General features: G+C 46.8%; 1 protein-coding gene across 2 annotated transcripts in view; it reads right to left on the bottom strand.

Moving 5' to 3' along the window:
- Window positions 1-26,464, bottom strand: part of armh3 (armadillo like helical domain containing 3) — a 186,573-nt gene extending 160,109 nt beyond the window's left edge. Inside the window, exons 1-5 of one of the 2 annotated variants that reach the window (XM_063071318.1) lie at window positions 26,330-26,464; window positions 18,205-18,316; window positions 13,719-13,775; window positions 8,835-8,981; window positions 5,832-5,939 (exon numbers count right to left, since the gene is read on the bottom strand). In XM_063071318.1, coding sequence (XP_062927388.1) covers window positions 5,832-5,939; window positions 8,835-8,981; window positions 13,719-13,775; window positions 18,205-18,306 — 414 coding nt within the window. In that variant the 5' untranslated portion in view covers window positions 18,307-18,316; window positions 26,330-26,464. Of the gene's footprint in view, window positions 1-3,767; window positions 3,887-5,831; window positions 5,940-8,834; window positions 8,982-13,718; window positions 13,776-18,204; window positions 18,317-26,329 lie in introns of those variants that run through there. The other variant, XM_063071319.1, reaches the window with a different exon arrangement.
- Between the last annotated feature and the right edge of the window lie 411 nt (window positions 26,465-26,875).

Below are 26,875 nucleotides of genomic sequence, written 5' to 3'. Positions count from 1 at the left end.
AGTACTCCAAAATCATGTCCCTAACAATCCCTGCAATAGTTTTCCTACCACTGACTTAAGGTTTATTGGTCTATATTTCCCAGGATTATCATCATTCTTCAAACTATTGGTGTTTGATTGTTGTTGTTGTTCGTCCTTCGTAGTCGAAGATGACCATGGCTTCAAAGTCAAATGGGAGATTGGTGGCTGTGGGTCCGGAGGTGACTGATGAGGCCAATCCGGGCCCTGAAGGCTCGCCCACATGTGGGACACGAGTGGGTGGGTGCTGTCGTGGCAGTGGATGCTGCTCGGGCCTTGCGCACAGCACGCTTTCGTTGCGCCTCGATGATGCGCCTGACTTCAGCTGCACGGGCTCCTGTGGTGATCTTGCTGCACCAAGCTGGACGGTCGAGGGCAAGTGTCTCCCACGTGTTGATGTCGACACCCAGGCCTTTGAGGAACACTTTAAGGCAGTCTTTGTAATGTTTCTTCTGCCCCCCGACTGAGCGCTTGCCCTGACACAGTTCTCCGTACAGCAGCTGCTTAGGCAATCGGCTGTCTGGCATTCTGACCACATGTCCAGCCTACCTGGCTTGGCCTTTCAGCAGGAGGGTGTAGACGCTGCAGAGCCCAGCTCGTTCCAGGATTTCCCTGTCGGGGACTTTGTCCTGCCACCTGATGTGGAGGAGTCTGCGGAGACAGCTCAGGTGAAAATGGTTGAGCTGTTTGGCGTGTCTGCTGTAGACAGTCCAGTTCTCGCTGGCGTAAAGGAGGGTGGTAAGGACCACTGCACAGTAGACCTTCAGCTTGGTGGTAAGGCTGAGTCCTCTCCACTCCCAGACATTCTCACGGAACCTCCCAAAGGCGGTGCTGGCTTTAGCAATCCTGTTGTTGACCTCAGCATCTATGTTCACTGTGCAAGAGAGTATGCTGCCCAGGTCGGTGAAGTTGTCGACTGCCTGGAGGTTCTGGCCCTTCACCGTGATGCGCGGCTCCTGGTATGGCTTTCCTGGGGCAGGCTGGTACATAACTTCGGTCTTTTTGGTGCTGATAGTGAGTCTGAAGTTGTCGCAGGCTTGTGAGAAGCAGTCCATTTCACGCTGCATCTCCTGCTCTGTGCTGGCGTTGAGTGTGTAGTCATCAGCAAACAAGAAGTCTCTGATGACAGTCTCTCGCACCTTTGTAACTGCCTGCAGGCGCCTAAGGTTGAACAACCTGCCGTCAGTCCTGCACCTGACGTGGATTCCTTCTTCGTAGTTACGGAAGGCATCTGTCAGCATGGCAGAGAATACCATACTGAACAGAGTCGGGGCAAGAACGCAGCCTTGTTTGACGCCATTTGTCACTGGGAAGGCCTCCGACTCGTCGCCGTCATCCAGAACTTTCACCATCATACCGTCGTGGAACTGCCGGACGATTGTGATGAACTTGCTGGGGCAGCCAAACTTCTCCATGATCTTCCACAAGCCTTCTCTGCTGACCGTATCGAAAGCCTTGGTTAGATCGACAAAGGTCACGAAGAGGTCGCTGTGTTGCGCCTGGCGCGCAGCAAAAATCATGTCCGCGGTCCCAAGTTCAGCACGAAATCCGCACTGGCTTTCTGGGAGCAGACCTTGCTCAAGATGTTGGAGAAGGCTGTTGAGCAGGACATGGGCCAGAATCTTCCCCGCAATGGACAAGAGGGAGACGCCTCGGTGGTTGTCGCAAGACTGGCGGTTGCCTTTCCTCTTGTAGATGCGGACTATGCTGGCATCTTTCAGCTGTTGCGGGACCTGTCCCTGTTTCCACATGGACTGGAAGAGAACAGTCAGCTTTTGCGCTCAGCAGTGCTCCACTCCATTGTACTCGACAGCCAGTACTCGGCAGCCTGCAGCCAGCGCGAGGCGGCGGCGGGCGGAGGGGGCGAGGCCCGAGGCCTGGAGCTGGCCTGCCGCTCGTCGCGACCGCCGCCGCCTGCCCGGTGTTTGACTATCACATGTATCATGACAGAGTGCAAAGCTTGTCATGTGTACTGATCATACAGACCAAGAAATTACACAGTGCGTTGAGGTACAACAAGGTAAAACAATAATTATGCAGATTAAAACTACAGAAAAAAGTGCAGTGGAGTAAAAAATAAAGTGCAAGATCATAATAAGGTAGATTGTGAGGTCTTATCACACGAGGTCTGTACAAGAGTCTGCTAACAGTGGAAGAGAAGTTGTCCTTGAGCCTAGTGGCAAGTGCTCTCAGGCTTAAGCATTTTCTGCCCAGTGGGAGAGGTCATGAGAGAGAACGCCCAGGTTGGCTGGGGTCTTTGATTATGCTGGCTGCTTTGCTGAGACAGCTGTAGTATAGACCAGGGGGTTCCCAGCTTTTTTTTGGGTCATGGACCCCTACCATTAACTAGGGGTTCCCCAGACTGGGAATCCCTAATATAGACTATGAAGGGAGGCTGGTTTCTATGACGCTCTGAGCTGTGTCCATAATTCTCTGCAGTCTCTTACAGTCACAGGCAGAGCAGTTGCTATACCAAGCTGTTATTCATCTCCATAGGATGTTTATTCACATGCATCAATAGAAATTTGTAACAGTTGACGTGCCAAATTTCTTCAGCCTCTGGAAGAGGTAGAAGCACTGGTGAGCTTCCTTGGCCGAGACATAAACATGGTTAGACCAGGATAGGCTATTAGCAATGTTCGTTCCAAGGAACTTGAAGTTCTCAAGCCTCTCAACCTGACTGTTGATGTAGACAGGAAAACATGCACCACCCCCCACCACCTTCCTGAAATCAATCAGCAGCTCGTCCACAGTTCGTATCAACGGAACCAGCAATGAACAAGTATTCACTCCACAGGTCAATCAACAGTGAGTCAGATTCAGATTAGTTTATTACCACATTCTCCAGGGTGCAATGAAATTCCTTGTTCTTAGGAAGCTTACAGAGTAAACAGTGTACACGGAGGTAATAAACAAGGTCAAATGCAAAACAACAGAATGGTGCAAAGTGCAGTAATAGAAGACGTTGCAGGGACTCTTTAATTTCATCAGGGAGAATTCACCCAGACTGCTACGTGTTACGTTTTGGGGGTGGGGGGTGGGGTTTTTATATTTACACACACACACACACACGTATAATGTCGCCATTTGTTGGCTGGGGCAATAAAGTGTACGTTAGCAGTGTCAAAGCTCCTACAGAGTAGAATTAAGATTTCCAGGACATGCCAGCACCAACAGGAAGGGCCACGAAAGAGGTGACTGGTTCAGGTCTGATTATGGTGGGGAAGAAACTGCTCCTTAGTCTGGATACCCAGGCTTTCGAGCTCCTAGAAGTAGGAGAGAGAAAAGGGAATGGCCAGGGTGGATTCCCCAATGGAAATTACTCTGTGAGCTGGCACAACTCAATGTTATTCACATGCGCTCCTGGCTGGATCTCAATCCACTAAACTCTCCAGATGTCAGTCTATTCAAACATCTCAGCACCACTCAACTATCTGCCATCCTAGACCATCCTCAGTGACATTCTTATGAATCTCTGCAACCCTTTCTCTGTTCAGCCCTGTCATCTGTCCCACAGGCTTTACTGTCCTTCTGGTCTCCCGTGAACCACAATTACCCACTTTTCAAATGGCAGCGGCCAAAGCCCCAAACTCTTGAAATCATTCTACAGATTTCGTCCCTCTCACTGTTGGTCACCTGCTCATATTTCTTTATTTGTTGTATTTAGAGATTCAGCACGGAAACAGGCCCTTCGGCCCAACGAGCCTGTGCTGCCCAATTATACCCATCTGACCAATTACCCGACTAACCTGTACAGCTTTGGAATGACGGAGGAAACCAAAGCTCCCAGAAGAAACCCACATGGTCACGGGTAGAAAATACGAACTCCTTACGGACAGCAGCAGGAATTGAGCTCGGGTCACTGGCACTGTAAAGTGATGCATTAATCACTAAGCTACCGTGACGTCCATATGTGGAAGCACTAAAGTTTCTATTGATGCTAGAAACCTTGAGCAACACACACAAATGCTGGAGGAACTCAGCAGGTGACAGCATCTAAGGAGAGGAATAAATAGCTAATGTTTCAGACCGAGACTTGTCGAAGAGTCTCAGACTGAAACATCGACTGTTTATTTCGCTCCATAGATGCTGCCTGACCCGCTAAGCTCCTCCAGCATTTTGCGTGCGGTGCTCCTCATGTAGAGGGCTGTTTTACGATGTAAAAGCCTTTACAGTGAATATAAGTTGCTGGTGTTGTTAACTAATCGAAGCAACCCACCTTACCAAACGCTTTCCCAGTTGTGACCAGCCCTAGTTACCCAGAGAATGAATCTGGCAACACCCTATGGGGAACCAGCTGCCTGTCAACTTTGTCCTGGAGTGTTAACAAGAAATTAATCCACAGCATCCATCAGTTCCCTGTTCAACGCACTACACCACCATAACTACCCACTAACCCAACACGCACCCTCACCTAGGTGCCCAACCATGACACACACCTAACAGCACTCCCCCCACACTGTGACCCAACTGGCAATACTAAACCCATTCACTACCAACCCTAACACTCACCATGCAGACACTACACCCATCCAGTCCCACTCACCCCAACCCTGAGGCACCACCACACACACCCAACTGACATACCACCACACACTCAACAGTCCATATCCTGATACCCAAACATCAACCCAGGCACTCACCACTACACATCCAACACCCAACTGCACCCCGACACCCAACTACCAACACCAACACCTACACCCAACCAATCCTATACCCCTGACCCTGCCAGATCCTGTCACCCAATACTCAACGCCACACATCAACTGAAAACATAATCATCCTCTCCTCTCCTCTCCCCTTCCCCAGCCCTGACACTTACCATTAAAAATGATAAATGTCAACTCTTCACAAACAAGAGAAAATCTGCAGTTGCTGGAAATCCAAGCAACACACACAAAATGCCGGACGAACTCAGCAGGCCAGGCAGCGTCTGTGGAAAAGAGTACAGTTGACGTTTCGGGCCAAAAAGACAGCACTCTTTTCCTTACATGCTGCCTGGCTCGCTGATATCCTCCAGCATCTTGCGTGTGCTGCAAACGTTAACTCTTGATCACTATATCTATGTCATTAGTCATTCTCTCTCCCCTTTTCCCCACTGGCAGAAGACAAAAGCTTGAAAGCACATATCCCCAGGCTCAAGAACAGTGTCTATCCTACCTGTTATCAGACTCTTCAAACGGACCCTTCACACGCTAAATGATGAACTACTGATCTCACAATCTACATTGTCGTGGCTCTTGTACCTTATTATCTTCCCTCATCTTACTTTCCCTGTAACTATTAACACTTTATTCTGCATTGTTTTGATTTCTCTTGGTACTACTTCAGTGTAATTATGCATTCCAGAGAGAGACAGGATACGGTTAACACACACAAAATACTAGAGGAACTCAGCTGAGTTTCGGGATATAGTTAGCAAGTTGTCTGTGGACGGCACAGTAGGAAAGAAGTTGGCATAACGCTTTACCATGTGACTGATCCAAGTTCAATTCCACTGCAGTCTTTGAGTAGTTTGAACATTCTCTCCGTTACCATGCATGTTTCCTCCCACAGTCCAATGGTGTTAAGGTTAGGATAAGCACGTTGTGTTATCCTAACGTAACTTGTAGTTGGGTGTGTCCTCAGACTGTGTTGGTTGGTGATGCAAATGTCACATTTCATTGTTTGCTTCAATATACATGTGACAGATAAAGCGAATACTATTTAATCGTTATAGATTGATCTGTCTGAATGGCTTGCCAAACGCAAGTTTTTCCACTGTATCCCAGTACATGTGACAATAATAAACGAATTACCACCAATCTCACCTTCATCCTGAGCTCAGCCTTGTCGAAGCCCATTAACATGTTGATGATGTCGAAGCCGGAGGTTGGCTTGTTCTTCTGGTGGACTCCTCGGATCAGTGCACACAGCGTCTGCAGAAGGAGCGGGCAAAGAGGAACAGAAATGTAACCGAGAAAGAATTGGGTACTACCTATCAAATATTGAAAGGCCTGGATAAGACGGGTGTGCAGAGGATTTTTCCAATTGCGGTGAGTCTAGGATCAGAGGTCACAGCCTCAGAATACATGTTCCTTTACAACAGAAACAAGATGGAATTTCTATCGTCAGAGGGTAGTGAAAATGTACAATTCATTACCACAGAAGGCTGGGGAGGCCACATTATTGAGTATATTTAAAGTGGAGGTGATAGGTTCTTGATCAGAAAGGGTGTCAGAGATTAAGGAGAAAATGCACGAAAATGGGGTTGAGAGGTAAAATAAATCAGTTACGATGGAATGGTGAAACAGACTCAATAAGCGAAATGGTTTCATTCTTCTCATGTCTCATGGTCTAATGATGATACAATTGGAATTGGTTCATTATTGTCCCATTTAAGATACAGTTTGATATACTTTTGTTTAGCAGTGGAATTAAACATTATGGGGAAAAGGCAGGGAGGTGGAGCCAAATCCATCGCCAGATAACCCATGATATTATAGAATGGCAGAGCAGACTCGATGGGCCAAGGGCCAATTCCTGCTCATACTTCCAGCTATCCTCCTTCCCTCTCCCCACCTTTTTATTCTGGCGTCTTTTCGAGCCCAGAAGGGTCTCAGGCCACAACGTCGACTAGTCATTCATTTCCATAGATACTGCATGACCTGATGAGTTCCTCAAGACATTGGTGTATTGCTTTGATTCTGGCATGGTTCTAGAGGACTGGAAAACTGCAAATGTCACTCCACTCTTCAAGAAGGGAGAGAGGCAAGAAAGGACTAGAATATCAAAGCAAGGATGTGATGTTGAGACTTTATAAAGCACTGGTGAGGCCTCACTTGTAGTATTGTGAACATTTTTGGGCCCCCTATCGAAGAAAGGATGCTCTGACACTAGAGACGGTTCAAAGGAGGTTTACGAAAATTATTCCAGGATTGAAAGGCTTGTCATATGAAGATCGTTTGATGGCTCTGGGCCTGTATTCACTAGAATTCAGAAGAATGAGAGATGACCTCTTTGAATGTTGAAAGGCCTCAATATAAGTGGATGTGGACAGGATATTTCCTATGATGGGAGAGTCTAAGACCAGAGGACACAGCCTCAGAATAGAGGGGCATCCTTTATAATGGAGATAGGGAGGAATTTCTTTAGCCACAGAGTAGCGAATCTGTGGAATGCATTGCCACAGGTGGCTGTGGAGGCCAAGTCATTGGGTACAATTAAGGCAGAGGTTGATAGATTCTTGATTAGTCTGAGCATGAAGGGATATGGGGAGAAGGCAGGAGATTGGGGCCGAGAGGGAAAATGGATCAGCCATGATGAAATGGTAGAGCAGACTTGATGGGCCAAATGGCCTAACTCTGCTTCTATATCTTATGGTCTTACTTCCTGTATCTGGAGTATTTCTGGTGATTATATTTCTTATGTTCTTATTAACCCCTGCACATCCCACCAAACCCAGAGCAGCATCACGGAGAAAGAATGGAAGAAAAGGGCAGTTCCATTATGGAGGGGATAAACAGCTTGGGACCTTCACCCTTCTGCAAATGGACATAAAAGATCCCATTTGACCGTTCTGAGAAAAAGCAATGGGGCTCTGGACATTTCTCCTTCAAACAGCATCCATTAATGTGACCACTATTACACTGTCATTTGTGGGAGCTTGCTGTGTACAAGCTGACTGCCACAATTCTCTTCTTACAAGTCAAAGCTCAGCTTATTCCTCTCCACTGTCAGATTTCTGAACTGTACGTGAACATTACCCCATTGGCTGTTTTTCTGTATCATCACCAGGTGCCGTGCCCAGTTTGAGCTTTGACTGCCATGGCCCACACACTCCTGTTTCAGGTCAAGTGGATCAATTCATTGGTATTCATTTCCAGTTCTCTGGCTGCTGTTTTTCTGTTTACTACAATTTATATGTTTTGTAATTTGTAGCAACTTTTCCGTCACAAAGCAACAACTTTTATGACATATGTTGGTGATGGTAAACCTGACTGACACTGAAAGTGCCATACTTCAAAGGATTTGACAGGGTGTTAGAGATTACAGGGAGAATGGGGCTGAGATGGAAAATAATTTAGCCATGATCGAATGGCGGGGCAGACTCGATGAGCCGATTGTCCTCATTTGCTCCTATGCATTATAGGACATAGAAAAGTACAGCACAGTACAGGCCCTTCGGCCCACAATGTTGTGCCGACCCTTAAAACCTGCCTCCCATATAAGCCCCCACCTTAAATTCCTCCATATACCTGTCTAGTGGTCTCTTAAACTTCACTACTGTATCTGCCTCCACCACTGACTCAGGCAGTGCATTCCACGCACCAACCACTCTCTGAGTAAAAAACCTTCCTCTAATATCCCCCTTGAATTTCCCATCCCTTACCTTAAAGCCATGTCCTCTTGTACTGAGCAGTGGTGCCCTGGGGAAGAGGCGCTGGCTATCCACTCTATCTATTCCTCTTATTATCTTGTACACCTCTATCATGTCTCTTCTCATCCTCCTTCTCTCCAAAGAGTAAAGCCCTAGCTCCCTTAATCTCTGATCATAATGCATACTCTCCAAACCAGGCAGCATCCTGGTAAATCTCCTCTGTACCCTTTCCAATGCTTCCACATCCTTCCTATAGTGAGGTGACCAGAACTGGATTGTCCTATAAAGTCCTGGGAAAAAAACATGAAAAGTGCTACATAAATGCAAATCCCCTGTCATCTTTCTGTCACATCTTGCCCTTCTTCGCAGTAAGATTCACAGGGGATGGGAAAGCAGGAGAATGGCCCTGCGGCAGAGGAAGGGTGAGACACGACGCAGGCTAAGTCCCACTGACCTGCAAAGCATTCACCACCTTGATCTGGTGCTCCTCGTTTAAGGATACTATACAGTGCTGGAAGAGGCTGTTAATGTTGTCCTTCAGCTTCATCAGCTCTTCGCCATCCAGCGACTCCAGTTTCGCCTCCAAGTACTCCAGGTTCACCTACAGGGTACAGGAAAAGGTCAGCAGTCAACACTTCACACTGTATAACATATCCATTCTCCCTTCTCATACTACCATCGGGCGCAAGGTAGCCTTAGGTCCCACACCACCAGATTCAGAAACAGTTATTACCACTCAACCATCAGGCTCCTGAACCAGTGCAGATAACTCCACTCAGCACAACTCTGAACTGATTTCACAACCAATGGACTCATTTTCAAGGAATCTACAACTCAGTATTATTTATTTATTTGAACAACTTGTCTTTTGGTTGTTTATCAGTCTTTATGTATTTGGTAAATACTATTGTATTTTATTTTTCCTATAATTATGCATAACGAAAACACATGGCAATAGACATACTTTGACTTTAAAATTCCCCTCCACACTCCTTTTGCACTTCCCTATCTAGAATACCACATTTCACATTCTCTACAGATCTTCTGAAGTCCCCCTAGAAGCCACCCATTTATTTAGCCTCCTTCCACAGCCCACAGACACACTTAACACCACACCTTTACGTAGGGCTCTCAGTATACTAGGTGGACTGTTAACTGTTGATCGCGTATTACCAAAATGGCTTGTCTGAAGTTTTATATTAAAATGGCTTCTCGTAATGTTAACTGCTGAGCAAGGGGTTCTCTGTAACTGCAATGTTTGGGTTATACAGGGAGATAATGGAAATTGTATTCATTTGTTGGCCAATGGAAGTCATGTTCTGTTATCTTGTATATGTGTGCTCAGTTGAGGAGCGCGGGCTTTTTCAGGAGGCGAGCAGAGAGAGGACGGACGTGTGAGGATCAGACGGCAGTTCCCGGGTGGCGGACACCGGACCTCGGGGGTTCGGAGGGTGGCCGGAGTCTCGGAAGGACGTTGTGGATGGAATTGGAGGTGTAAGCTCCAACGTATTAAAATATTATGTGCACAAGACTGATAAGTTACTTACGTAACACACATCAAAGTTGCTGGTGAACGCAGCAGGCCAGGCAGCATCTCTAGGAAGAGGTGCAGTCGACGTTTCAGGCCGAGACCCTTCGTCAGGACTAACTGAAGGAAGAGTGAGTAAGGGATTTGAAAGTTGGAGGGGGAGGGGGAGATCCAAAATGATAGAAGACAGGAGGGGGAGGGATGGAGCCAAGAGCTGGACAGGTGATAGACAAAAGGGATATGAGAGGATCATGGGACAGGAGGTCCGGGAAGAAAGACGGGGGGGGGGGGCGACCCAGAGGATGAGCAAGAGGTATATTCAGAGGGACAGAGGGAGAAAAAGGAGAGTGAGAGAAAGAATGTGTGCATAAAAATGAGTAACAGATGGGGTACGAGGGGGAGGTGGGGCATTAGCGGAAGTTAGAGAAGTCGATGTTCATGCCATCAGGTTGGAGGCTACCCAGACGGAATATAAGGTGTTGTTCCTCCAACCTGTGTGGCTTCATCTTTACAGTAGAGGACGCCGTGGATAGACATGTCAGAATGGGAATGGGATGTGGAATTAAAATGTGTGGCCACTGGGAGATCCTGCTTTCTCTGGCGGACAGAGCGTAGATGTTCAGCAAAGCGGTCTCCCAGTCTACGTCGGGTCTCGCCAATATATTAAAGGCCACATCGGGAGCACCGGACGCAGTATATCATCCCAGTCGACTCACAGGTGAAGTGTTGCCTCACCTGGAAGGACTGTTTGGGGCCTTGAATGGTGGTGAGGGAGGAAGTGTAAGGGCATGTGTAGCACTTGTTCCGCTTACACGGACAAGTGCCAGGAGGGAGATCAGTGGGGAGGGATGGGGGGGACGAATGGACAAGGGAGTTGCGTAGGGAGCGATCCCTGCGGAATGCAGAGGGGGGGGGAGGGAAAGATGTGCTTAGTGGTGGGATCCCGTTGGAGGTGGCGGAAGTTACGGAGAATAATATGTTGGACCCGGAGGCTGGTGGGGTGGTAGGTGAGGACCAGGGGAACCCTATTCCTAGTGGGGTGGCGGGAGGATGGAGTGAGAGCAGATGTACGTGAAATGGGGGAGATGTGTTTAAGAGCAGAGTTGATAGTGGAGGAAGGGAAGCCCCTTTCTTTAAAAAAAGGAAGACATCTCCCTCGTCCTAGAGTGAAAGGCCTCATCCTGAGAGCAGATGCGGCGGAGACAGAGGAATTGCGAGAAGGGGATGGCGTTTTTGCAAGAGACGGTGAGAAGAGGAATAGTCCAGATAGCTGTGAGAGTCAGTAGGCTTATAGGAGACATCAGTGGATAAGCTGTCTCCAGAGACAGAGACAGAAAGATCTAGAAAGGGGAGGGAGGTGTCGGAAATGGACCAGGTAAACTTGAGAGCAGGGTGAAAGTTGGAGGGAAAGTTAATAAAGTCAACGAGCTCTGCATGCGTGCAGGAAGCAGCGCCAATGCAGTTGTCGATGTAGCGAAGGAAAAGTGGGGGACAGATACCAGAATAGGCACGGAACATAGATTGTTCCACAAAGCCAACAAAAAGGCAGGCATAGCTAGGACCCATACGGGTGCCCATAGCTACACCTTCAGTTTGGAGGAAATGGGAGGAGCCAAAGGAGAAATTATTAAGAGTAAGGACTAATTCCGCTAGACGGAGCAGAGTGGTGATAGAGGGGAACTGATTAGGTCTGGAATCCAAAAAGAAGCGTAGAACGTGGAGCTTTGAGTCCTTACTCTTAATAATTTCTCCTTTGGCTCCTCCCACTTCCTCCAACTAAAGGTGTAGCTATGGGCACCCGTATGGGTCCTAGCTATGCCTGCCTTTTTGTTGGCTTTGTGGAACAATCTATGTTCCGTGCCTATTCTGGTATCTGTCCCCCACTTTTCCTTTGCTACATCGACAACTGCATTGGCGCTGCTTCCTGCACGCATGCAGAGCTCGTTGACTTTATTAACTTTGCCTCCAACTTTCACCCTGCTCTCAAGTTTACCTGGTCCATTTCCGACACCTCCCTCCCCTTTCTAGATCTTTCTGTCTCTGTCTCTGGAGACAGCTTATCCACTGATGTCTCCTATAAGCCTACTGACTCTCACAGCTATCTGGACTATTCCTCTTCTCACCGTCTCTTGCAAAAACGCCATCCCCTTCTCGCAATTCCTCTGTCTCCGCCGCATCTGCTCTCAGGATGAGGCCTTTCACTCTAGGACGAGGGAGATGTCTTCCTTTTTTTAAAGAAAGGGGCTTCCCTTCCTCCACTATCAACTCTGCTCTTAAACACATCTCCCCCATTTCACGTACATCTGCTCTCACTCCATCCTCCCGCCACCCCACTAGGAATAGGGTTCCCCTGGTCCTCACCTACCACCCCACCAGCCTCCGGGTCCAACATATTATTCTCCGTAACTTCCGCCACCTCCAACGGGATCCCACCACTAAGCACATCTTTCCCTCCCCCCCCTCTGCATTCCGCAGGGATCGCTCCCTACGCAACTCCCTTGTCCATTCGTCCCCCCCATCCCTCCCCACTGATCTCCCTCCTGGCACTTGTCTGTGTAAGCGGAACAAGTGCTACACATGCCCTTACACTTCCTCCCTCACCACCATTCAAGGCCCCAAACAGTCCTTCCAGGTGAAGCAACACTTCACCTGTGAGTCGACTGGGGTGATATACTGCATCCGGTGCTCCCGATGTGGCCTTTAATATATTGGCGAGACCCGACGTAGACTGGGAGACCACTTTGCTGAACATCTACGCTCTGTCCGCCAGAGAAAGCAGGATCTCCCAGTGGCCACACATTTTAATTCCACATCCCATTCCCATTCTGACATGTCTATCCACGGTGTCCTCTACTGTAAAGATGAAGCCACACTCAGGTTGGAGGAACAACACCTTATATTCCGTCTGGGTAGCCTCCAACCTGATGACATGAACATCGACTTCTCAAACTTCCGCTAATGCCCCACCTCCCCCTCGTACCCCATCTGTTACTTATTTTTATGCACACATTCTTTCTCTCACTCTCCTTTTTCTTCCTCTGTCCCTCTGAATATACCCCTTGCCCATCCTCTGGGTCCCCCCCCCCCGTCTTTCTTCCCGGACCTCCTGTCCTATGATCCTCCCTTATCCCTTTTGCCAATCACCTGTCCAGCTCTTGGCTCCATCCCTCCCCCTCCTGTCTTCTCCTATCATTTTGGATCCCCCTCCCCCTCCCCCTTTCAAATCCCCTACTCACTCTTCCTTCAGTTAGTCCTGACGTAGGGTCTCGGCCCGAAACGTCGACTGTACCTCTTCCTAGAGATGCTGCCTGGCCTGCTGCGTTCACCAGCAACTTTTATGTGTGTTGCTTGAATTTCCAGCATCTGCAGAATTCCTGTTGTTTAAGTTACTTATGTGGCGCCTTTTCTTGTAGTTGTTTCTATTAACCCAACACCAAAAAATTTGCTATAAAGTATAATTCTTTACTCACACTTTGTATATTCTTTCATGTTTGTGCCGTGGCTGATCATTGGGTGACTCACACCTTATCCGCACCAAAGCGATTGCACTGTTTGGCGGGGTTAACGGCTATTCACCCTCGGCAACGAGGGCTCAGTGGGGCAAAGACTCTTACATTTATATAAATATTATTTGACCTGCATAATATTGAATTACTTTTACATCTACACATGCAGCCCCTGGACTCCCCCAGGCCATAGAACATTGAATGCTCCCATCCAAGTAGTTATCAAGCCAGCTTAATCCCAAACCCCAGAGTAGGCAAGCAAACCAGCAGCACAAGAAAGAATAGCCAAAATACTGCAACCAACCTTCATCAGGAAGAGTTCCTCCCAGAATCGAGGACAGTTCTTAGCTGGGTCTTCATGCTGTGACAGAAATAGCAGCATCATTTTAACCTAGATATACATAAAAATGTTCTACAAATTCCTCACTCTTCTGAAAGATGCTGTAGGATACAGATCCCATTGCAAATTGTTCCCCTGGTGTTAAATGCTTTTCTCTTCCCAGTTCAATTTAATTCTCTCCTTTTCCAGACCAACTTCCTTAACTGATTTTCTGCCGTGTTCCTTCCCTTTGACCCTCTTCTCCCAGATGCTTTCTCCACTCCCTGCGCACATCAGTTCCCGTTCTCCTCGCGTTTCCTTTCCCTTCTCTAGCGGATTCACCAATGACAGAAAGGTGAAATCATGCTGTTTAGACTATAAGACATTGGAGCACTATTAGGCCATTCAACCCATCAAGTCTGCTCCATGGCTGATCAATTTTCTTCTCAGCCCTAATCTCCTGCCTTCTCTCAGATCCCTACATGCCCCGACTAATCAAGAATCTATCTATGTCTGCCTTCAATTAACTAAATGACTTGGCCTCCAAGGCTGCCTGTGGCAACGAATTTCACAGACTCACCACTCTCTGGCTAAAGAAATTCCTCTTCATCTCCATTCTAAAAGTATGCCCCTCTATTCTGAGGCTGTGTCCTCTGATCCAAGACTGTACCACCGTAGGAAACATCCTCTCCACATTCACTCTATCGAAGCCTCTCAACATTCAACAGGTTTCAATGAGGTCACCCCTCATTCTTCTAAATTCCAGTGAGTACAGGCCCAGAGCCATCAAACGCTCCTCATATGACAAGCCATTCAATCCTGGAAGTATTTTTGTGAACTGCCTTTGAAACTTACTTCCTGACGTAAGGGGCTCACAATACTCCCAGTGAGGGCTCACCAGTGCTTTACAAAGCCTCAACATTACATCCTTGCTTTTATATTCTAGTCCTCTTGAAATGAATGCTAACATCCATTTGCCTTCCTCACCAACAACTCAACTTGCAAATTAACCTTTAGGCAATCTTGCCTAAAGACTCCCAAGTCCCTTTACACCTCAGATTTTTGAATTTTCTCTCCATTTAGAAAATAGTCTACCCTTTTATTTCCTCTACCAAAGTGCATGGTCGTACATATCCCGGCACTGCATTCCATCTGCCACTACTTTGCCCATTCTCCTAATCTCCCTATTTTTCTGTAGCCTCTCTACTTCCTCAAAACTACCTGCCTCTCCACCAAGCTTCATATCATTTGCAAACTTTGCAACAAAGCCATCAAATTCATCATCCGAATCATTGATCTATAATGTAAAAAGTAGTGGTCCCAATACAGACCCCTGTGGAACACCTCTAGTCACCAGCAGCCAAACAGAAAAGGCTCCCTTTATTCCCACTATTTGCCTCCTAACAATCAGCCACTGCTTGATCCATGCTTGTATCTTTCCTGTAATATCAAGGGCTCTTAATTTGTTAAGATGCCTCATGTGTGACACCTTGTCACAGGCCTTCAGAAGTTCCAAGTACAGAACATCCATTGATTCGCCACTATCCTGCTTGTTATGTCTTCAGACTTCCAACGTTTGTCAGGCAAAGATATTCCAACGAAAACCATGCTGACTATGGCCTATTTTATCAGGTGCCTCCAAGTACCCCAAAACCACCACATCCTTAACAATCAACTCCAGCATTTTCCTGACCACTGAGGTCAGACAACTGGCCTGTAGTCTCCTTTCTTCTGCCTTTCTCCCTCTTGAAGACAGGAGTGACATTTGCAATTTTCCAGTCTTCAGACCTGAACCTTCCCCCTAGTAATGGCAACTCCACACACTTCTGACCCCTGACTCTCTTGAACTTCTAGAATACTGTTAGTGCCTTGCACGGTGAAGACCGCTGCAAAATATTTATTCAATTTGTCCATTTCCTTTATCCCCCCATTACTACGTCTCCAGCATCATTTTCCAACAGTCCGATATCCACTCTCGCCTGGTTTACACTTTGTATATCTGAAGAAACTTTTGGTATCCTCTTCAATACCATTGTCTAGCTTACTTTTGTATTCCATCTTTTCCTTCTTAATGACTTATTTAGTTGCCTTCTATTGGTTTTTAAAAGATTCCTATTCCTCTAACTTCCCACTAATTTTTGCTCTACAAAAGCTCTCTTTGGCTTTAATGTTGACTCTGACTTCTGTTACCATGGTTCTGTCACCTTATCTTTAGAATACTTCCTCTTTGGGATGTACATATCCTGCACCATCCAAATTACTTCCAGAAATTCCAGCCATTGTTGCTCTACCATCTCTCCTGCCAGTGTTCTTTTCCAGCTCCTCTCTCATGCCTCTGGAGTTTCCCTTACTCCACCGTAATACTGATATATCCGACTTTAGCTTCTTCTCAAATTTCAGGTTGAATTCGATCATGTCACGATCACCTGCCCCAAGGATTCTTTTACCTTAAGCTCTTTAATCAATTCCGATTCATTGCACAACACCCAATCCAGAAAAGCTGGTCCCCTGTTGGGCTCACCACAAGCTACTCTAAAAAGCCATCTCGTAGGCATTCTAGAAACTCCCCCTGTTGGGATCCAGCACCAACCTGAATTTCTCAATCTATCTACATATTGAAATCCTCCATGATTATTGTAACATTGCCCTTTTAACATGCATTTTTCGTCTTCCGTTGTCATTTGTAGACCACATTCCTACTGTATACAACTCCCATCAGTGACTTTTTACCCTGGCAGTTCCTTAGCTCTACCCACAATGATTCAACACCCTATGTCACCTTTCTAATGATTTGATTTCATTTTTTTTTTAAACCAACAGAGCAACAGCACTGTCTGCCTTCCTGCCTGTCCTTTTGATACAATTTGTATCCTTGGACATTAAGCTCACAGCTATAATCTTTCAACCATGATGTGGTGATGCACACATCATACGTGCCGATCTGTAGCTGTGCAACAATTTCATCTACTTTACTCCGGATACTGCGTGCATTCAAATACAACACCTTCAGTCCTGTATTCACCCTTCGATTTTGTCTGCCTTTTACATTGCAACTCATCCTGTTGACTGCAACTTTGCTCTATCATCAGCCTCTCCTTGCTAGCAGTCTCAGCACAAACTGCCTGTTCGCAAACTAATTACCTCATCCTTAGCACTATCATGCCAGTTCCCATCCCCTGCCAAATTAGCTTAAACCCCCCTGTCCAACCCAAGCAAACCTGCCCAAAAGATTTTGACAAAAGGAAGTTGTATCAGATGCACCAAATAACCTGTGACTATTTCTCATGATGGTATCTCATTCTGAATTATGGTAAAATTTCTTCCACATCACAGCTGTAACACTATCACCTAAGGCATGGAGAAGTACAGTAGAACAAAGGGATCTGGGAATACAGATCCATTATTCCTTGATAGTGGCATCACAGGTAGATATCCTCATAAAGAGAGCCTCTGGCCTTCATAAATTAGAGTATCAAGTACAGGAGTTGGAATGTTATGTTAAAGTTATACAAGATGTTGGTGAGACTGAATATTGAGTATTGTGTGCAGTTTTGGTCACCTAACTACAAGAAATATATCATATATATAAGATTGAAAGAGTACAGAGAAAATTTACAAGGACATTGCCGGAACCCGAGGACCTGAAATAGAGGGAAAGGTTGAATAGTTTGGACTTTATTCCCTGGGGCTTCATTGTATGGGGTTTCTTGTTTCGTGGACGTCTGTAAAGAGTGCAAATTTCAGGTTGTATACTGCAATATTAAATTAACCCTCAAACCTTTGGAGCTTAGGAGAATGAGGGGAGATACAAATTATAATGGGTATAGATAGGGTTAATGCAAGTAAGCTTTTTCCACTGAGGTTGGGTGGATCTAGAACCAGTGGTCATAGATGAAGGTTGAAAGGTGAAATACTTGAGGGGAAATTGAGGAGGAACAACTTCTCTCAGAGGACGGCGTGAGTGTGGAACAAGCTGTCAGCAGAAGTGGTGGATACAGGTTTAACCGCAACATTTAAGAGTAATTTGGGTAAGTTCATAGGCGGGAGAGGTGTGGAGGGTTGGATTCTAGGTGTGGGTCAAGGGGACTGGGCAGAACAACAGCACAGCATGGACTAGACGGAATGAAGGGCCTAGTTCTGTGCTGTAGTGCTCGACAACTCTATGACCACCCTTCAAGGATCAGACTGAAAGTTACTTTTCACTCTATTAGCAAATCTAGCAACTACACACTCAATTTAGCCCAGGGAGATCTATCACCACAAACTACAGGAGATCAGCCAGGTGCTCCCTTTTAGGGATGGACAGTAAAGACCAACATGGTCAGGGATGCTCACATTTCATTAATGAAAATTAAACACAGATCGCCATGGTTACCATGGACCAGCTGGGCTGGAGGGTCTGCCCCAAGCATACCCTTTCCTTTTCCTGAGAGGGTATACCGTCAGCGCGAATCAGTTTTGTAACACACACCTTGAAGATTTCATCATACATTAAAACCACCTTCTCTTTCAGGGGTTTTTTGGTGGACGATGCTTTCCGGAGAAGTCCTCCCTTCTTCTCTATCTGTGCCATTGTGTGGATCCTGAAACAAGGAAGGCAATTGTTAGGAAACTTACAAAGTTGTCACTTATAATGTTACTGCTCATGTGTACCAAATCACACGGGGCAGAGGTCACAATTAAGCCAATACCCTTCATCTCATGTTCTCAATATTCATTGCTTATTTTTTTTTTGTATTTGCTCTTTTTGTGCATTGATTGTTTGTCCGTCCTGCTGGGGGCAGTTTAGAACACAGAACTGCCGAGCACAGGGAGAGGCCATTCAGCCCACAGTGTCGTGCCAAACCAGCTAGAAAGCAAATAAAAAAACACCCAAACACTAATCCCACCTACCTACACCATGTCCACATCCCTCCATCTTCCTCACATCCATGTGCTGATCCAAGTGTCTCTTAAAAGCCTCTAATGTATTTGCCTCACCACCAGACCAGGCAGTGAAAAATCTTAGCCCTCACATCCCCCTTGAACCTAACCCCTCTCACCTTCAATGCATGCCCTCTGGTATTAGACATTTCAACCCTCAGAAACAAATGCTCCCTGTCTACTCTATCTATGTCTCTCATAATCTTACAAACCTCTATCAGATCTCCCCTCAGCCTCTGCCGGTCCACAGAAAACAATTTCAAGTTTGTCCAGCCTCTCATGATCGCACATGCCCTCTAAACCAGGCAGAATCCCGGTAAACCTCTTCTGCACCCTCTCCAAAGGCTCAACATCCTTCCTATAGTGGGTTGACCAGAACTGTACGCAATACCCCAGTGTCTCATAATAGCACGCGCCCTCTAAACAAGGCAGCATCCTGGTTTCTAGTATTTACTGTGAACACCTGCAAGAAAATGAATCTCAGGGTTGTATATGGTGACATGCACCTATATACTTAAATGATAAATTTACTTTGAACATGCTGTATGATGTGCTTACATAGTATTATTTGAGCAACTCAAAATGCTTGCGTGATGGACACGTAGCCAGTTACCTCACCAAAGCATTTCATGCACAAGCAACCTTTTTTTTTAAACTCAAGGGATATGGGCTTTGCAAGTTGAACTAACGTCCCTAATGAACCTTGAGAAGCTCTTCAAATGCTGCAGTCCTTGAGGTGTGGGCATATTCTCACAATTCTGCGAGGGAGGGAATTCCCAGCTTTTGACCCAGCGAGGGTAAAGGAACATTTCCAAGTCGAGATGATGGGCAACTTCCGAGCAGAAGAATCCCTCATCCTTCCAGCAGAGATTCATGAAGAAAATGAATGTCAGGGTTGTACATGGAGGCACACATGTACTTTGATAATAAATTTTCTTTGAACAGGGTTTGGCAGGAAGAGTTTTGGGAAGTTCCTGCAGTGCATCCTACGGGTGCTGTACGCTGCTGGGTGTTCACCCGCGAGTTAAACAGAAACACTACACATTACAAGAATGGTATTCCAGAATCTAAAAATAATACAACGTGCACTCCAAGTACCTGTCTAGGTTCGGAAACAGAGCTAACCAACAATCATGGCAATTACAAAACCGTGTGGACCTAGCACAATCTTTGTTCAGATTATAAACCCAAGAGATTCTGCCGACACTGGAAATCTTGTGCAACACACACAAAACACTGGAGGTGCTCAGCAGGTCAGGCAGCATCTATGGAGAGGAATAAACAGTCGATGCTCAGGGCTGAGACCCTTCATCAGGATTGTGCTGGATGAGCCAAGATAGAGGAGCACTGGTCCACTCTGGATGGTGTTGTGTTTTGTGTGCTAGCGAAGTGGTACTCATCCTGTGTAGAGAAGTCCATAAACCTCCTGATGGTGACTGGGGAGGCTCTGGAATCAGCTGCAAAATACCCAAACTATGAGAGATAAAAGAGGGATGAGCTTTATTTGTCACATGCACAATAAAACATAGTGACGTGTCATCTGTGGCAAATCAAATCAACGAGAATTGCTCTGGGTAAGTGTGGCCACACTTTGACACCAACACAGCATGCCAAACCGGAAAGCGATGTGCTAACCATTACATTACCATGCCACCCGAACAGCCCTGCCTCAGCCTGCACCAATGACCTGCCCTCACAGCCACAGCGTGACTGGCACAGTTAGGGTTTTGTCTAGTTTGCAGAAAATACCTCAGAGGCATCCAGTACCCGTTGTACACCATGCCAGCAGTTACCACCTTCACAGGCACAGGAGGGAATGCCAATGAAAACTAAGAATTTATTGGCTTATCTTTCGGAAGGTCAATGTCTGAGTCTGAGGCCTCTGTCAGTCAGAGTTAACCATGGACATTGTGTCCTGGCTATCTAGATACATGAATCTGGGCAGTACAGTGTGCAGAGCAAGCTGTTGCCCATGTAACAAGCTGCCCCCTTCCATGCATCCGATGAACCGAAAGGAACATCAATAACATAATTTAATATCATGCGACTCCGTACAAAACCACAGCCTCTCAATATTGGATTAACTCATTAATGATAAAATATATTAGACATAACAAGTGAGCATGGGACACTAATTACCAAGGTCATCTGAGGCTTTAACCAGTTACACTACTGATTAAAAGGTACAGTGAATTAGATTCTCCCAAACCAACAGTACATTCATTAGGGTGCCACGGTCAAATCTTTCATACGCCAATGGTTTGAACTTGCTGAAGTATCACAGGCAAAAGCATGTGCGCAGTCTCTGTTCAGTTTTGAACACGTTGCAAAATCTGTTCTTAATTCTGAAGATTGCATCTGGTGAGGAAAACTGAAACCAATGACAAGATTGTTCAGTGGGGTAGGAACAGAGTGGGGACCGTGTAGCGGGAAGTGTACTCTGAGTCTCATACCCGGTGCACCTGCCCTGGGAATTCTAATGTAAGACTGCTCTTTATCTAACCCGCACCACACCAATGCTGCAGGGAAGGGATAGAACATTTATATTTAACACATGCTAACCCTGTAAGCTTGGTCAGTGCAGAGCGAGCTTCACTCTGTCCCTGCGTTCGGCGTGTTTGATGAGCTCTATTCCCACGATTATCCCAGGTCAGACCTTCCCTTGAACTCCACCATGGACGGTCCCAACCCCGGCTGTGAGAGGAGGGGGTTAGGCATGGGAAAAGCAACTCAACCCGTAAAAATCCAGAGCTACAAAAACAGGACAGAGGCTCCAGAGACCTCATCCCCGGGAGAGGAGGGTGCGGATTTGAAAATGGCTCACACCTGGGGAATCTGCTGAGCTGCTGTCGGTGGCCTGTGCCCCTGCAGGTGTATTGGGCTAAGAAAAAAGGAGCATCTGAAGGCACAGATCTAAATGTAAACTTTACCTTCTACTCTAGAGGAGTGTTTGACACAAACACTAGATACCTCAGTCACTCCACCACTCACGTATTCAAGTTCAATTGTCATTTAACCACACATGTAAACAGACAAATGAGACAGCGTCACACCGGGGCCAAGATGCAAAAACACATTACCAACACTCACACACAAGATCACAATCACGTAGTAAGAGTCCCGATGCCCACATTATTAAACTAACTCTCGAGGATGCAGATGCAGTCGGGCAGCCATTGCTGTTGACGCTGCGTCAAGGCCTGAGAGTGGAAGACGAGGCAGTGCTCCACACTGATTACAGCGTCGAGCGAAGTTAAAATTGTCAGGGCCGAGAGCGGAAAATGAGTCTAGGATAGAACTGCAGTCAATGCAACACTGACTGTTTCACACACAAAGTACTGGAGGAACTCAGCACGTTAGTCAGCATCAACAGAGAGAAAGAAACAGTTCACGTTTCTGGCTGAGACCCTTCATCAGGACTACATTTCCATTCTGTTATCGTATTTCCCTTCTACTGTCTTCACACACTGATGTGATGAGATGATCTGTATGGACGGCATGCAAAACGAAGGTTTTCACTGTACCTCAGTACACGTGACAATAAATTTACCTCCAGTGACAGCAAGTTCCACCATTGGCCCTCGAGGATCAATCAGAGGAGTCAGAAATGACCAGAAACTCAAAGGGAGCACAAGAGCAGATCAGGGTCATTGTGGTACACCCAAAAACCATCTACTCAAATTAATTATCAAACTACACATGTACAATATGCTGAAAATCTCTTAGGCACATATACAAGACCATAAGATTTAGGAGCGGAATTAGGCCATTTGGCCCATCAAGTCTCCTCGCCATTTCATCTTGGCTGATCCATTTTCCTTCTCAGCCCCAATCTCCCACCTTCTCCCCATATCCCTTCATGACCTGTCTAATCAAGAATCTACCAGCCTCTGCCTTAAATACACTTAATGACTTGGTCTCCACAGCTGCCTGTGGCAAGGAATTCCAGATTCACCACACTCTGGCTGAAAAAATTCCTCCTCATCTCTATTCTAAAAGGATACCCCTCCTTACTGAGGCTATGTCCTCTCATCCTAGACTGACCCACCATAGGAGACATTCTCTCTACATCCACTCTATCGAAGCCTTTCAACATTCGATAGGTTCAGTGAGATCCACCTCACATTCCTCTGAACTCCAGTGATTAGAGGCCCAGAGCCATCAAACATGACAAACCTTTCAATCAACCCTCGCTTCATTTTCCTGAACTGCCTTTGAACGCTCTCCATACATACACACACATACATGCATACTCACGCACACATATACATACATACACACTAAATCCTGAGCAAGAATTCTTGACACCTAAGATTTTTGAATTTTCTCTCCATTCAGAAAATAGTCTAGCCTTTTATCCCCTCTAGCAATGTGCATGACCATGCACTGCCTGACACTGTATCTGCAATTTTGTTGCCTATTCTCCTAATCTGTCCAAATCCTTCTGTACTTTACCACTGTTTGGGGGTCTGTATAAAACTCCCATCCGGATCTTTTTACTCATGCAGTTTCTTAGTTGTATCCACAACGATCCTACACCTTCTGACCTTATGTCACCTCTTTCTTAGGATCTCATTTCATTTTTTAAACCAACAGAGCCACCCCACTACCTCTGCCTACCTGCCTGTCCTTTCGATGCAATGTGTGTGCTTGGACGTCAAGCTCACAGCGATAATTTTCCTTCAGCCACGACTCACTAATGCCAACATCGTACATGCCAATCTGTAACTGTGCTACAAGTTCACTACTTTATTCTGTATACTACGTGCATTCAAATATGATACCTTCAGTCCTTATTCATCACCGTTTTTGATTTTGTCCCCCTTTTACATTGCATCCCATTAACTGCAATTTCACCCTATCATCAGTCTCAGTCCCACTGCACACTGCCTGCTTGAAAACCAATTACCCCATCCTCAGCCCTATCCCTCCGGTCCCCATCCCCTGCCAAATTAGTTTAAACCCTCTTAACAGCTCTAGCAAACCGGACCGTAAGGACATTGACCACCCACCCCCCGCCCCCTTGGGTTCAGCTGTAACCCATCCCTTTTGTACAGGTCATACCTTCCGCAGAGAGATCCCAATGATCCAGAAACCTGAACCCCTGCCCCCGCTTCTCAGCCACAGATTCACCTGCAAAATCATGCTATTCTTACCCTCGTGGCACAGACAGTAATCCAGAGATTACTAACCTGCTTTTCAGCTTCTACTTAGCTCCCTAAAGTCTCTCTTCAGGACCTCCTTAACTTTTCTACCCATGTCACTGATGTGGATATATACCAAGACTTCTGGCTGCTCACCCTCCCCTTTTAGAATGTTGTGGACCCAATCCAAGACATCCCTGACCCTGGCACCTGGGAGGCAACATACCATTCGGGTGTCTCTATTGTGTTCACAGAATCTTGTCTTCATTCCTCTAACTGTGGAATCTCCTATAACTACTGCAGTCCTCTTCACCTATCTTCTCTTCTGAGCCACAGTGGCAGGCACTCTGTTGCTGCAGCTCTGCCCCTTCAACAGTATCCTAAGCGGTATACTTATTATTGAGGGGAACAGCTACAGAGGTACTCTGCACTGGATACGTATTTTCCTCTCTTCTCCTGACAGTAACTTAATTACATGCCTTCCACAGGGACTAGCTCCCTGCTGCTCTTATCTATCACTTTTTCAGTCTCTCATATGAGCCCAAGGTCATCGAACTGCCACTTGGAGCACCTGCTGCAGATGTGGTTATCTGGGAGGCTGGAGAAAACACAGAAAACACTGCCCCTCTGAGCCAATCTCACTGCACTAACTGTGCCCTAACAGATGAGTGATAAAGAATAAAGAATACAAAATGACCAGATACTTGCCTCACCCACGCCTCAGCAGCCAGACACTCCAACACTGGCCGCTCCACTGTATTTGCCAACGGGGAGCGGACAGTGAGTTTGTAAACGTGGTGGGAGCAAAGGATGTTAGGAATGGCGAGGGGAGAGGACCCGCAGGAGGGGTGCGGGACAGGTGGCAGAGGAGGAGTGCCAGGGCAGGAGGCAGTATGGGTCTGGACACACCCTGCCCTGAGACACCAGGCAAGGTTATTTGATTCCAAACAATTGGTTTATTGATCATTACAGAATATCTCTCTCATGCTTCCCACTCCCTCCCACTCCTCCCAACCATGATTCCCCCTCTCACTACGCTCTTCCCACTTCCAGTCCACAACAGAGACCCACATCAAAATCAGGTTTATCATCACTCACATCTCGTGAAATCTGTATTTCTTTTTTGTGGCAGCAGTACAGTGCATTAAATAAAATCACTACAATACTGTGCAAACATTGTGTGAGTGTGAGAGAGGGAGACAACAACCAATGTGCAAAAGATGACAAATTGTGCAAATACAAAAATAAAATCAAGAACACAAGTTGTAAAGAGTCCTTGACAGTGAGCCTGTAGAATTAGTTCAGAGCTGTGGTGAGCGAGGTTATCCTCACCAGTTCAGGTAGCTGACAATTGTAGGGTAATAACTGTTCCTAACCTGGTGATGTGGGACCTAAGGCTCCTGCACCTCCTGCCTGATGGTAGTAGCAAGAAAAGAGCATGGTCTGGATGGTGGGGGTCTTTGATGATGGATCACAAACATGACAAAATCTGCAGGTGCTGAAAATCCAAAGCAACACACACAAAATGCTGGAGGAGTTCAGCAGGCCAGACAGCATCCATGGGAAAGAGTAAACAGTCAACGTTTTGGGCCGAGACCCTTCATCAGGACTGGAGAAAGGTCTTGGCCCAAAAAGTCGACTGGTCTTTCCCACAGGTGCTGCCTGGCCTGCTGAGTTCCACCAGCATCGATGATGGATGATGCTTTCTTGCGGGAGTGCTCTATGTAGATGTGCTCTATGGTGGGAGGGCTGTGAAATACTCTTTGTTGCCCAGATAAGGGTGGGTCTAACAGCACTCAAAAAGTTCAATACCATCCAGGACAAATCAGCCTGTCTGCCTGCCACATCTTCCACTACCCTGAGCATTCAGTACCTCCAGCACCCTGTCACAGTGACTGCAACGTTTACTGTCAACACAGCGCAACGAAATTACTCACACAGGGCTATGCAACACCTCCCAAGCCCAGGAACAAGGGTAGGAGTGTAAATGTCAGAGAATCAAACCACGGGGGTCGGAGGACATCAGTGAGGATTGAGAGAGGGGACCAGGAAAGGAATTTTGGTGTGTGTGTGTTGGGGGGTGGGGGAAGGAATGTGGGGGTGGTCGTAGGGAGTTTGCGGGGAAGGATGCATCGCGAAGTTGTAAGTAGACCATCACAATTAGAAGAATGAGTCCGACGGTGATCTTAAGTGGTCACGGGATCCTCTGGCGCTGAGCTGCTACTGTTAACTGTTGAATGTGGATCTTAACTTTATGGTTTTTTTAATGTTAAGGTTCGACCATGCAGTAATTAAAATCTTTGGGCTGACCTCGGCCCTTTCAGTGGTATTCCTGGCTGGAGTCACTGTCAAGAACCACTGAGGCCTAGTCAGGTGCCAGTCCTCGGCCTTTCCTGCTCTACCCAACCGCTCACGACTGCGGCAGAACGGGGACGCGCAGTTGATCCCAGCCGTTTGCGAGAAAGCTGCCCGATGCGAGAGGGGGAAAAGGAGGGAAGTAACATCTTCGGGCCCTCCCGGTCTCCTTACCTGTCGCACCCATTCCAGTTACCAGACAGACCTCTGCCCGAATACTCCTCCCATCCTCAGCCCGTCAGTCAGCCACTATCCCACAATGCCAAGCTCCCCGATTGCAGGCAGCTGCTCGCCAGATCTCAGTCTTCCACTATCCCACAATCCCTCTCTACAAACAGGAAATACCCAGCTGCCAAGACCCGAAGCCGGGAGGGCTCGGGGATGATGGGATATTGGCGACTTAACCGAAAGTACCTGCCGAGGTTTCGGCGGGGATTGTGGGCTACTGGCAGACTCGCTGGGAGGTCCCAAGCTTCAGAAAAACTTTTGGTCAGAAGTTGTCAGTTTTTATTATTGTAAGCGGAAGCAACAATTGCACGGTAAAGCCCAAGGGAAACAAGAAAAAGTGCCGGAATATGGGGCAAAACAGAACACAGAGAAACTGCTGGAAGAACTCAGCTGGTCGAGCAGTATCTGTGGGAAAGAGGGGATGGGTGATGCTTGGGGGTTAGGCCCTGCAATAGGATTGAGAGGGGTGAGACAGGCCGGTGAAGAAAGGTT

This window comes from Mobula hypostoma, chromosome 19, assembly GCF_963921235.1.
Source record: "Mobula hypostoma chromosome 19, sMobHyp1.1, whole genome shotgun sequence".
In the NCBI taxonomy this organism is placed as follows: Eukaryota; Metazoa; Chordata; class Chondrichthyes; order Myliobatiformes; family Myliobatidae; genus Mobula; species Mobula hypostoma.
The sequence above is the reverse complement of the archived record's forward strand: the minus strand, read 5'-3'. Positions and strand labels throughout refer to the sequence as shown.